At 35.1% G+C, this 14,710-nt stretch overlaps 1 protein-coding gene across 1 annotated transcript; it reads right to left on the reverse strand.

The window, feature by feature from the left end:
• Positions 1 to 1,173: 1,173 nt before the first annotated feature.
• Positions 1,174 to 5,484, reverse strand: LOC118736054 (ATP-dependent DNA helicase PIF1-like). Its single transcript, XM_036466162.1, has 2 exons — positions 4,642 to 5,484; positions 1,174 to 1,338 (listed from the first exon to the last, which is right to left on the reverse strand). The coding sequence occupies exons 1-2, from the start codon at positions 5,482 to 5,484 to the stop codon at positions 1,174 to 1,176; spliced, it is 1,008 nt and encodes a 335-aa protein (XP_036322055.1).
• Between the last annotated feature and the right edge of the window lie 9,226 nt (positions 5,485 to 14,710).

Consider the following 14,710-nt stretch of genomic DNA (forward strand, 5'->3'; position numbering starts at 1 on the left):
CGTTAGCATTCCTTAGTGGTGGTCAAACCTCAGGAAGGTTTTGCTCCCTCGCATCACAATGTTTTTTACACAGGGTAAAAGTTCTCCCCTTTAATAAAAATTATTATTATTTTTCATTACAATCGGTTCTCCTTAGAAAAATTTGGCCATTTTAATTAAATTTAATTTAATTTTAACCATCTATAAGACATTTTTAAAAACCTCAGACCTTCTTCTGTTCGCCCATCCATCAGCGCCAGACACTCAACATTTTAATTTAAGTAGGAAGTAACGTAATTTAAATTTAAAACTAATTCAATGAATGAATTAAATAGAATTATAATCTGAATTGGCATGGCAAATGCCTAACACTGACGAGATGACATGATAGATTAGTAGCGTCATAGCTCTTTGGAATCTACCTAATCGACAGTAGCGGCGTTTCCAGACGCGCCGGCGTCGCCGCCGCCGCAAGGCCTGTCGGCGGTAACCTTTATTACATACCAGTTGCGATAATAAGATGGAGATTAAGTTATTTAAATAAAAGGGGGTAATAAGAATCAAAAATTTTGTACGCCAAAGTATGATAGACATTTTATTTTATTATATTATATATTATTTATAAATTAATTATATTTTTATAAATCATATGTTTTGGGTCATATGGTTTTGAGAAAAATACACCGTAGTAATTTTGAAATTTCAAAATTACATTTCTCGACTGAAAACTAAGATATTCGCGCTAACTCGACGGCGTACAGTGTGCTTTTTTAACACTTTATGCCAATTAATCGTAGCTCATTCGACAGAATCAATGTTCTAATATGAAACAAAATGGATTTGAAAGCTATTGCAACTGCCTTTCACGGAAAAGTATTGCCATTGAGCCACAATCACTAACTTAAACCTAAAAATAACTGGTCAAAAATAGTGTTCTTCAAACAAAAAAAAAAAAACATGCAACTCCAACGGATATTTAAAAAAAAAAAATTTTGTATTTTTATTATACTAATTTTATAGATTTTGAGACGAGAAACACGATTCCACTGTTTAAAAAACGAAAAAAAAAATTCAACACCTCAATTTGAAAAATGCATTGTCCACCGCGTGGGACACATCCAGTGCGGAGCCGCTCCTTGCTAGCTCGTCCGCTGCCTCGTTTCCGTAGATGCCCCTATGTCCCGGGATCCCATATTAGGCCAGCTCTCTCCTACATTCATCCACTAGCTGAGATCTAACAGATTTAGAAGAAAGTGCCTTAACAGCCGCTTGGCTATCCAAGAGGATGTTCACTTTCGTCCTCGCGGGTACATTCTCTTTGATGTAACTTGCTGCCTCCTTAATAGGAAACGTTTCGGCCTGTTGGGTATAAACAATTTGGAATGCCAACTCTTGAACAGGCTACGTATAGCTACCAATTCCAGTAATCTACCACAAATATTTCAAGAGATATACCAGATGAAAATTTTTGTTAGTATAGGTGGTGCCACGCCCCCTTTTCCGTATTCGGGGAACTTAACACAAACCATCTGCATAATAGCCCGACTATGCCGTATAAATTTGGTTGAAATCTTGCACTTATTTTGTACATATAAGATGGGAGGTGCCACGCCCTCTTTTCCAATACCGCCCATTTTTCTCCATGAGTATGGAATTATTTGATATACTTCTATACCAATTTCCAGTACTCTACCACAAATATTTCAAGAGATATACAACATAAAAATTTCTGTTAGTATGGGAGGTGCCACACCCCCTTTTACGATTTCGGAAAAACTTCACAAAAACCATCTGCATGATAGCCTGAATATGTCGTATAAATTTGGTTAAATTCGGTGAAGCCGTTCTCAAGTTATAAGCTCACACCAAAACGTGTACTTATTTTTATACATAAGATACATATGCCACGCCCCATTTTCCAAATTTGGGCAAACTTCATATAAAATATCTGCATGATGGCCCGAATATGCTATATAAATTTGGTTGAATTCGGTGAAGCCGTTCTCAAGTTATAAGCTAACTCACTAATTTTTATATATAAAATAGAGGTTCCACGCCACCTTTTCCGAATTCAAGCAAACTCCACATAAACCATCTGCATGATAGGCCGAATACGCCGCATAAATTTGGTTGAATTCGGTGAAGCCGTTCTCAAGTTATATGGTCACACCAAAAACGTTCACTTATTTTTATATTGCAGTTAGTATGGGTGGTGCCACGCCCCCTTTTCCGAATTCGGGAAAACTACGCATAAACCATCTGCATGATAGATCGAATATGCCACATAAATTTGGTTGAATTCGGTGAAGCCGTTCTCAAGATATGAGGTCACACCAAAAACGTGCACTTATCTAATATATAAAAATAAGTGCACGTTTTTGGTGTGACGTCATAACTTGAGAACGGCTTCACCGAATTCAACCAAATTTATGCGACATATTCGGGCTATCATGCAGATGGTTTGTGTGAAGTTTGCTTGAATTCGGAAAAGGCGGCGTGGCACCACCCATACTATCTAAAATATAAAAATAAGTGTACGTTTTTGAATTGAACATATAACTTGAGAACGGCTTCACCGAATTCAACCAAATTTATGCGGCATATTCGGGCTATCATGCAGATGGTTTATGTGAAGTTTGCTTGAATTCGGAAAAGGGGGCGTGGCGCCTCTATTTTATATATAAAATTATTGAGTGAGCTTATAACTTGAGAACGGCTTCACCGAATTCAACCAAATTTGTATAGCATATTCGGGTTATCATGCATATATTTTACATGAAGTTTGCCCAAATTTGGAAAAGGGGGCGTGGCATATGTATCTTATGTATAAAAATAAGTACACGTTTTGGTGTGAGCTTATAACTTCGGAAAGGCTTCACCGAATTCAACCAAATTTATACGGCATATTCAGGCTATCATGCAGATAGTTTATGTGAAGTTTGCCCGAACTCGTAAAAGGGGGTGTGGCACCTCCCATACTAACTAAAATTTTTATATTATATATCTCTTGAAATATTTGTAGTAGAGTACTGGAAATTGGTATATAGGTGCATATATCAAATACATAATTCCATACTCATGGAGAAAAATGGGCGGTATAGGAAAAGACGGCGTGGCACCCCCCATCTTATATATAAAAAAAAAAGCGCAAGATTTCAGCCAAATTTATACGGCATAGTCGGGCTATTATGCAGATGGTTTGTGTTAAATTTCCCCGAATTTGGAAAAGGGGGCGTGGCACCACCCATACAAAAAAAAAATTTCATCTGGTATATCTCTTGAAATATTTGTGTTAGATTACTGGAAATTGGTATAGAGACATATGAATATCATGGAGAAAAATGTGCGGTATTGGAAAAGGGGGCGTGGCACCTCCCATCTTAAATAAAAAAATAAGTGCACGAATTCTACCAAATTTAAACGGTATATTCGGACTATAATGCAGATGGGTTATGCGAAGTGTGCCCGAATTCGGTCCAGCGGTTTATGGTATATGACAGTTTATGTCTGTCGCAAGAACCACGTACAACAGTAGATACATGAAAAATCGAAAAAATATTGAAAAATTGTTGCTATGATGTGCTGTGTTTATTTTTTGTTCGGATAAATTAAGTCAAGTATAAACATGGCTGCAATATAGTAAAAAAAAAATCATATAGAAAAATTCCAGGATCTTTCATTCATTTTTCAATATTTTTCAATATTTAGTGTAGAGAAGCACACCGGGGTACCGCTAGTCTTATATATAAAAATAAGTGCACGTTTTTGGTGTGACCTCTTAACATGAGAACGGCTTCACCGAATTCAACCAAATTTATGTGGCATATTCGATCTATCATGCAGATGGTTTATGCGAAGTTTTCCCGAATTCGGAAAAGGGGGCGTGGCACCATCCATACTAACTAAAATATAAAAATAAGAGAACGTTTAGTTGTGACCATATAACTTGAGAACGGCTGCACCGAATTCAACCAAATTTATGCGGCATATTCGGACTATCACGCAGATAGTTTATGTGAAGTTTTCTTGAATTCGGAAAAGGGGACGTGGCGCCTGTATTTTATGTATAAAAATTAGTGAGTTAGCTTATAACTTCAGAACGGCTTAACCGAATTCAACCAAATTCATAAAGAATATTCGGGCCATCATGCAGATATTTTATGTGGAGTTTGCCCATATTTGGAAAAGGGGGCGTGGCATATGTATCTTATGTATAAAAATAAGTACACGTTTTTGGTGTGAGCTTATAAATTGATAACGGCTTCACCGAATTCAATCAAATTTATACGGCGTATTCAGTCTATCATCCAGATGGTTTATGTGAAGTGTGCCCGAATTCGTAAAAGGGGGTGTGGCACTTCCCATACTAACAAAAATTTTTATGTTGTAGTAGCGGTACCCCGGTGTGCTTCTCTACACCAAATATTGAACAATGTATGAAAAATCCTGGAATTTTTCTATATGAAGACTTATCATTTGTTTTATTTGAAAATTTTTGATTCTTCATTTAAAATCTTAATCCAACACATTTGGATATACAACATTTTTTGTTTTTCCATTTTGGGTAAGAATAAATAAACAATTTGGAATGCCAACTCTTGAACGGGCCACGTATAGCTGCCCATGCGAAAAGCACGGCTCCTCCAAATTCCATCCGCATACTTGAAGAGTTTGTCCTTGCGCCTTGTTGACGGACATGGCAAATGCTAGACGCACTGGGAATTGCAAACGCTTGAATTCAAACGTCATGTCTGTTGTTATCAGTGGAATACGCGGTATGAGCACAATTTCACCTTTCCCTTTGCCAGTCAGTATTGTTGCTTCAACTAAATTCGCCATCAATTTTTTTACTGCCAGTCTTGTGGCATTACACAGTTTTAGAGCATTTAAATTCCGTAGTAAAATAATTGATGAGCCGACCTTTAAATTCAAACAATGTGGTGGCATACCAGGTGGTTCCAGTGAATTCAAAAATTCAACTGGATAATTCACTTCGTCATCTTGATTCATTGCGCTATCAACAGATTTATACGTTGTCACTTCACCTGGCAATTTTTCTAGAATTTGATAATTGATTGAATTGACATGCACATTTTTTGGTGCCAGTATTGCGCGTTCTCTCAACGAATCGTGATCCAGGTAATTTTGAGCAATATTTGGAAACACGCGTTCAAAACATTTTTCTTTTAATTGGAGAATTGTACAAAAATTCTTCGGCAATGTAATCAAGTCATTTGTATTATCGATTCGAACTTTGCCATTTCCGATCTCTAACAATTGCCACGAGAACCGATCTTCAGAATGAATATTGTGCAACTGAACACGCATGTTTATGTGTAATGTGAATTTTTGCACATATCGCCACAGAGGGGAAGACTTCAAGCACGCATTGATCTCATCTGCCGGTGTTGATCGTGGAATCACGGGCAATATTTGTCGAAAGTCACCTGACAATAATACCAAAGCACCACCAAAAAGCTGTTGATTTCCACGTAAATTCTGCATTGTGTTGATTCTCCAAAGTCCAAAATAGAAACAGCGAATATCAATGTACACCTATACACCTATTCGATAATACGATGAAATGACAGATATGTTGTGTTGTGGTGACTTTCATTCCATTGGCTCTACAAAATCCCCATTGAAAAACTTGCAGACATGTTTACATTTGACTTAATTTATCCGAAGAAACAATAAACACAGCACATTATAGGAACAATTTTCCACTACGTTTTCAAACTTTTCGTACGAAATGAAGCAACAAATTTGTGCAAAATTATTGAAATAAATTCAATTGATTATTATATTGATTTTTTTGAGCTCAAGGCCGGGTTGAAATAAAACAATCTGTTTTTGTTGTTATACCTTTCATGAGCATGAAATGGTATTATAACTTTGGTCCGATGTTTGCAATTACCAGAATAAGAAGAGATAAACCCATTAAAATGTATACTTAAATGATCAGAACGGCGAGCTGAGTCGATTTAGCTATGTCCGTCTGTCTGTCTGTTCGTCTGTTTGTATGCAATCTAGTCTCTCAGTTTTCGAGAAATCCGGATCAAATTTGGTAGGTAGGTGTATTCTTATAATGTGTTATTCATTTGTCGGAACCGGAAGAATCGGACCACTATAACATATAGCTCCCATACAACTGATTGTTCAGATATGAGATTTTTCGTTATAACTTCTCCATTTATGCAGCTAGGAACATGACATTTTGCAATACTTCCACCCATTATTAACAGAAAACTTAGAGTGAAAATTACAAAGATCGAGTCACTATAACCTATAGCTCTCATACAACTGATTGTTCAGATATACGATTTTTCGTTATAACACCTCCATTTAAGTAGCTAGGCACATGAAATTTTGACTGTTGTCACTCATTGTCAAAAGAATACTTTCAGTGAAAATGGCGAAGATCGGGTCGCTATAACCTATATCCACCATACAACTGATTGTTCAGATATAAGATTTTTGCCATAACTTCTTCATCGCATCAACATAAAAACAACATCAAAATTCGCACCGTTTTCAATCATTATTAACAGAATACTTACGGTGAAAATAACAAAGATCGGGTCACTATAACATATATCTCCCATACAACTGATCGTTCATTATCAACAGAAAGTATACAGTAAAATTAACAAAGATCGGATTACTATAACCTGTTTATTGCCCCCATACAACTGATTGTTCAGATGTGGGGTTTTACTGTAACACTCCTTTATTTGGACAGCTAAAACCGATAAATTTCTTAAGTTATTTTATAAATAATAATACAAAGTCTACTGAGAAAATCGTCAAAATGTATGCTATATGAGCTTTATCTCTTATACCACTGATTGTTCAGATACCAGTCTTTGCGATATATGTATCTGCTTTATGTAGGAAGCTAAACCCATTAAATTGTGTTACCGGTTTACATACCGATCACACAGCAATGAAAATCACTTAGATTGGTGCTATATAAGGTATATCTTCCATACCCCTGATTGTTTAGATATGCTATTTTATATATGTATGTATGTAATATATTAATTTTTTCAAATGCAGTAATCCGTTAAAGTAATATTTTCAGATGTTCATGAAAGGTATGAAGCCTTCGGGATAGCCGAAGACAGCGCTGCTCTTACTTGTTTAATACTAAGGATTTTTTATTGGTTGTATGGAGGTAATAAATAGGTTATAGTGACCCGATCTTTGTTCATTTTACTGTAAACTTTCTGTTGATAATGAGTGAAACTATTGCGAAATTGCATGTTTCTAGCTGCATAAATGGAGAAGTTCTAACGAAAAATCTCATATCTAAACAATAAGTTGTATGGAGGCTATAGGTTATTGCGACCCGATCTTCGCCATTTTTATTGTAAATATTCTTTTGATAATGGGTGAAAATATTGCGAAATTTCATTTTCCTATCTACATAAATGGAGGAGTTATAACGAAAAATCTTATATCTGAACAATCAGATGTATGGGAGCTATAGATTATAGTGACCCGATCTTTGTAATTTTCACTTTAAGTATTCTGTTGATAATGGGCGGAAGTATTGCAAAATTGCATGTTCCTAACTGCTTAAATGGAGGAGTTATAACGAAAAATCTCATATCTGAACAATCAGTTGTATGGGAGCTATATGTTATAGTTGTCCGATTATTCCGGTTCCGACATATGATTAGTGCATTTTAAAAATACACCCACTTACCAGATTTCATCCGGCTACCTCGAAAACTGCATACAAACAGACGGACATGGCTAAATCGACGAAGCTCGACGTTCTGATCACTTAAGTATACATTTCAATGGGTCTATCTCTTCAAATTGTGGTACTTACAAACATCGGACCAAAGTTATAGTACCATTTCGTGTTCATGAAAGGTATGCAAATAGGGGTATACTTTTTCTCGATATAGAACAATCCTAGGGGGTGAGGACATTACAATTCCGACTTTACAGTGTACATAAGCATGCCTTGTAGAACTTTTTTTTAAGTCAAATCGATGCACATTCGGTTTAAAAAAATAAGAATAACTGCTATTTTTGATCGAAAAAATTAAAATCATAGTATGACGATTAAAAATCATCGAAAAAATAAAAATCACAAAATAACGATTAAAAATTATCGAAAAAATAAAAATCATAAAATAACGATTAAAAATGATCGAAAAAATAAAAATCATAATATAAAGATTCAAATTTATCGAAAAAATAAAAATCATAAAGTAACGATTAAAAATAATCGAAAAAATAAAAATCACAAAATAACGATTAAAAATGATTGAAAAAATAAAAATCAAAGAATAACGATTATTTTTGATTGTAAAAATATAGATCATAAAATAACGATTATACAATGATTTTTAAATAAAAATCCTTCATGATAACGATTATTTTCGGTCCCTGCTTTTTATACATAGGGCCCATTATGCTTAACTACATGCATACATACATACAAATTATCTTATCTGTACTTTTTTATTTGTACTTTTTGTATTTTTAGGCGATTTCATTTAAAAAAGATATAAGCATCGGCGTAGTCAGAATGAAATTTAGGGGGGGCTCGACCCTATTAAGCTGGCATTTCAGGGTACTCTTTTATATATATATAAGGAAAATTTGAAAGTTAGGGGGGGCTCGAGCACCCCCCAGCCCCTACCTGGCTACGCCCATGGATATACGCATATATGTAATACTTCTATATTGCTAGTACATTCAAAGTACATTCCCCAACATCAGAGTGCCGAAATATTGAAAAAAAGAGAGTTCCGATTAGAGAATGTACTCAAAATGACAATTTTACTTTTCAAAACTCAGGAGCGGTTTCACAAATTTTTATTTAAAAACAACTCTTATGAAAAATTAACAAAAAGTAAAATTTTTGTAAATTTATGAGAAGCGCTGCGGCCGTTGGTGGTGGCAGAGGATAAGAATACCAGTTAGAGAAGGACTTGGCATCAGTTGGCATTTCCAATTGGCGTCAATCAGCATAGAAGGGAATCGAATAACGTGCTTTATTGGATTCGGCCAACATATAAAATACCACACCGCTTTATGTGTAAATAAGTTTTGTCTTTATTAAGAAAAGATCTTCTATCTTCAAATTTTTCAGATTTCCAAATAACGAGGAGCATCGGAGAAATTCGTCATACCGAGCCCTAACCGCTAAAATAATGTATATATATATCAAGGCGAATTTATATAAGGTGGTGTTGTTTCATCAGCTGTGAGTAGCGTTTGATTGTCGAAATTTTGTATTTCGCTAGTGAGTAAGTGAAAACGTGAGAGCGTTTGTATTTTCTGTCGCCCTTTTTGTTGTAAAGTGGCCTTTCCACTTTAATTAACTGGAATTAACCTTTACGCTAGGAACTGTGGAGTCCTTGTGCTCCGCCGGCGCGGCTGCCGGCCAACGTTCCATTTGATGGAGCCCTAGCGCTCCGCTGGGGGTGCTGTACAAAACCGGTGAATGGTGGGGCCTTAGCGCTCCGCTGGGGTGCTGCATGAACGCCGGTAATTTAATAACTTACGAGGTGCTACTTCGGTACTTTGGTGCTCCTTAGGTGCTATAGCACCGACCGGTGCGAAACTCACCAAAATGCACCTGCTGGGCGCTAGTTGACCGGCTTCAAATTAATTATAAATGACGAGTTGACTTTTCGGTCTGAAAGTACGCGGGCGAATGCCGCCAATTTATTTTCCACTTTGTGATTTAACCCTAGCAGCTGTCATATATATGACAGGGTCGCATTATAATATCGTAAATTCTTACGTACTAGTAGTAGATTAGCTTTAAGGCAAATTCATATAAGGTGATTTATAGAAGTTTTGTAGGGTTGCAAATTGTCTGCTTTTATCGCATTGCATCACCCTCCTTCGGAAAAAGAAGAATTTGGCAAAGTGATCAGTTTTGCCATATTCTGCTTGCCCAAAATTTATAATCAGAATTAAATTGTTTTCAAGGAACGAATTCGGAAATGCTTGAGGAATATTTCTCCCCCTTACATTAGTTCGTTCATAACAATTTAAGTTATGTTGAATATTTAATCAAAAGCTATTGTATTCACTTAGTTATTATTACTAATTTGATTTACTAATAATTATTAAATTAGGAAACTATTGTATAGTAGAATAAAATTAAGTAACATTTTATATTTTTGTGAAAATTGTTTTTTTTTTGATAATTTTGTAGATTTTTCTTATAGCTACATAGACTTCATATTAAAAATTTATACAATCCAAATTTTTTGTTTTGTACAGTTTTATTTGTGTTTATAAGGTAATATAAGTGAAATTAAAAGTATTTATACATACGTATATAAATATTCAAGAAAATATTGATTTTTACTTTATTTTATGAATTCTATTTTTGTATACTGTTTTTTCTTTGTTTTTCGCCTCATCAAAAATTGTGACGTTTACACCGTAAATTTTTGTTATAACGTATGGCCTTTGGTATATGTTTTCATGCTTATTGCGTGGTTCTTTTTGAACAAGAACCCTGTCGTTTACGCTAATAGATAAGGGACGCGCCGTTTTATCATATATTAGTTTATTTCGAACTTTGTGTTTATTAATTAATTCTTTAACAATTTTGTGCGACTTTTGCATTCGATATTAAACTTCTTTCGCGTAATTTTCTACATTATAAATCGGGTCAATTGTAACTTTTTCCAAATCTTGAGGCACTGTTGCCTTTTTCCCAAATATTAATTGAAATGTGGTAAATTTATTATCGAAAACTGTGTTAGTTGTTGTGTTGTGTAAAAATGTCGAATATTTTAAATAAACATCCCAATCGGAAAATGTTTCATTTAAATATGCGCGTAAATATACATTAAAGACTCTGTGGTTACGTTCGATAGTACCCACAGTTTCATGATGGTGTGCGGTTGAAAAATCGTGTTTAACCTTTAAAAGTGTGGTTAATTCGGAAAAAATTTCATATTTAAATTCGGTGCCTAAGTCTGATTTAATGGAATTCATTACACCGTAACTTAAGACAAAAATTTCGAAAATGGCAGATGCAATCGTTTTAGCGCTTTTATCTGGCACAGCTGCTGTTACTAAATACTTTGTTAAATCGCATATAATGGTAATGAGAACCTATTACCACTACTCGACTCTGGTAGGGGTCCTAATGTGTCGATTACAATAATATCAAATGGTTTGCAAGGTGTTGGCTTTAAAACCAGATTTTCCTTGTTTTTAGGTTTAACCTTGTTTAATAAACATTTTGAACAATTTTTAACAAACTTGGATACATAACGGGTCATATTTTTCCAGTGGTATTTTGTACGTAATTTTGCATAAAGTTTTTTAATTCCGCTGTGTCCGCCTGTTACTGGGTCATTATGATAAATGGTCATTAATTTTAACTTTTTATCGTCGTCAGTTATGTTTTCTACCGGTTCTGTTAAGATAATTTGTAAAATTTTTAAAATATTGTTTGCGCTGTTTTTTTAAGGTTGAAATAGAGAAACTATTGAAAAATATATCATCTTTTGGCCATTCTACTTTCTTAATGGTGCGATTGCCGAGCCTCAAAAGTAACTCGTCTAAACAAGTTGTTTCGTTAACATTCGCAAAATTAAGTAATTCTTGTTTCTTGTGTTTTAAATGTGCACATATTTAAATATTTGAAATTTTTTTATTTTTATCGTATACAAAATGCGATACTATTCGCGGTATATTTTTAGAAAAATTATACGAAAATTTATCGTAAACTTGTACTGTAAGGCTGTCCGTATGATTGTTTTCGTTTTGTAATTATTGTTTTTGTCATTGATCGCGTTTTCATAGCTAAAACATGTTTTGTAGAGTATTTTAGTTCGTTAATGGTAATGCGTGAAAGTGCGTCTGCTCCAACGTTTGATTTGCCTTTTATGTACTCAATAGTGAAGTCGTATTCTGATAGTTCTAGCAAGATTTGAAGATGGGTCCTTCATGTTAAAAGAGATAAACTAAGGGTCGATGGTCAGACTTCACCTTAAAGTGAGTGCCGTAAATATAAGGTCGAAACTGCTTAATAGCAAAATATATAGCTAAAAAATCTAGTTCTATAATAGGCTTATTTTGTTCTGCTTTGTTGAAAGATTTAGAAGCGAAACATATTAGTAAGTCGTTGCCATTATGATTTTGGCTTAATATAGCACCGCACCCGTTTTTAGAAGCATCTACAGTTATTAAAAATTCTTTAGTAAAATCAGGATATTGCAAAAGTTTAGGAGACATTAGGGCTGATTTTAAGTGTTGAAATGCAGTTTCACAAGCGTTGTCGCACAAGAATTCGTCATTTTTTCTACTCAGTTTATTTAAGGGTGCTGCCAGCGACGCAAAGTTAGGTATGAACCTTCTATAGTAATTTGCAAACGCAACGAAACGACGAACAGCGTCTTTATCTGAAGGTTTTGTATACTTTTTGATTGCGTTTATTTTTGAATCATCTGGCAGCAGTCCCTTTTCTGAGCACCTGTGCCCTAAAAATGTTACCTCAGAACGACAAAAATTGCATTTTGTTGGGTTTAGCCTGAGGTTAAACTTTCTACATGTTTCGAACACTTTAGCTAGATTTTTTAAATGGTGCGTCTCACTTCAACCTATAACTTTGACGTCATCAACGTATAAAAAACTTGATTTGGCGAGAAGCCTGAAAAAGCTATCGACATCATTCGAGAAAAGAATTTGGTGCTACGTTTAAACCAAATGGCAAAACTTTCCAGCGACAAGCTCCCTTGTCAGTGCTGAAAGATGTTATGTCTCGTGAGTTTTTATGCAATGGGATTTGGTGAAAACCAGAAAACAGATCTAAAGTCGAGAAGTGTTTTGCTCGTCCAAGGTTATCTAAGATATCGCCTACACGCGCTAGTGGAAATTTGTCAGCGATAAGCTTTTTGTTAACTGCCCTAAAGCCAACACACATGCGGTACGATTTTTGGCCTGATGGGTCTTTTTTTGGTACTAAAATTAATGGACTATTATAATTTGAAGAGCTTGGTTCGATTAAGTCATTTCGCAACAGGGTATCGACTTGCCTATTTATTTCTTCGCGTTGTGAGTACGGCAAAAGATAGTTTTTTATGTAAAGGGGAGTCCTGTCACGGTCGCCATGTAAAGTGGCCTTTCCACTTTAATTAACTGCAGCGTACCTTTACGCTAGGAACTGTGGAGCCCTGGTGCTCCGCCGGCGCGGCTGCCGGCCAACGTTCCATTTGATGGAGCCCTAGCGCTCCGCTGGGGGTGCTGCATGAACGCCGGTAATTTAATAACTTACGAGGTGCTCCTTCGGTACTTTGGTGCTCCTTAGGTGCTATAGCACCGACCGGTGCGAAACTCACCAAAATGCACCTGCTGAGCGCTAGTTGACCGACTTCAAATTAATTATAAATGACAATTTGACTTTTCGGTTTGAAAGTACGCGGGCGAATGCCGCCAATTTATTTTCCGCTTTGTGATTTAACCCTAGCAGCTGTCATATATATGACAGGGTCGCATTATAATATCGTAAATTCTTACGTACTAGTAGTAGATTAGCTTTAAGGCGAATTCATATAAGGTGATTTATAGAAGTTTTGTAGGGTTGCAAATTGTCTGCTTTTATCGCATTACAATGTAGAGGAGATACTATGCCTGTGTGAATATATATGGGTGTTTCATCGGAAGGTCCACCACGACAAAAAAAATAAAAGTCTTATATCTAAAGTATTTACGGGCCGATTTGTCTGATTTTTAAAATATATACTGGCTATGTAAGTAGAATCATGTTTGCGTAAAATGGTCTTCTTAGGTGGCGCCAAGGTTGAGATATTTCGAAAAACCGTATTTATGGTCCGATTTGGTTCGAATTTGGCGTATGTAGTTGAAACATAATAAATCATAGATTTCCAACAAATTCACAATGAATTGGCGCTGAAGTCAAAATCTTAAGTATATTCTACATGAAATACATGTTTTATTTGCGTTAAAAATTCATTTAAAAGCAATATTAACAAAAATATAACGATGGAATATTATGTTTATGACGTTTCACACTTGGGGTTGTAAAAGAAAATTGAAACAAGTTGTATTAATTCAAAAAACTCTTAAAACAACTAGAATTGCTCCAAATCATATTAAAATAAGTTTCATGAAAATAGCCATCTACAATTCGCAGAGTTTTGCGATTTTGTAACAAAAGAAAAAGTCTACTTCCATTTTTCGCCACGTAACGAAACTCTCTTTAAATGCTTATATTTCAGGACCAAGCAGTTCGATTGTTTTCATTTTTCGGTTAAATATAAAGTTAATTATGTGCTATACAATGGCCCAAAAAAGTTAAAGAAAACAGATGGTATTCCTTGTTTGTATCACATTGAAACGTACGACTGTCACGTATGCGACGTATGGAAATACCCATATGAGATCTATGCCTGCTGTGAATATATACATTTTTTCAAATGCAGTAATCTTTTAAAGTAAAATTTTCAGATGCTCATGAAAGGTATGAAGCCTTCGTCATAGCCGAAGACAGCGCTGCTCTTACTTGTTTAAATCGTATATGTTTAAAAAAAAAATCAAGTACTAATTAAGAGCTATATTGCAGCCATGTTTATACTTGACTTAATTTATCCGAAAAAAAACAAACACAGCTCATCATAGCAACACTTTTTAACTATGTTTTCGATTTTTCATGTATCTGCTGTTGTACCATATACGTGGTTCATGTGACAGACATAAACTGTCATATATCATG

This window comes from Rhagoletis pomonella, unplaced genomic scaffold (assembly GCF_013731165.1).
Source record: "Rhagoletis pomonella isolate Grant_MI unplaced genomic scaffold, Rhpom_1.0 Rhpom_scaffold_00003, whole genome shotgun sequence".
NCBI classification, from domain to species: Eukaryota; Metazoa; Arthropoda; class Insecta; order Diptera; family Tephritidae; genus Rhagoletis; species Rhagoletis pomonella.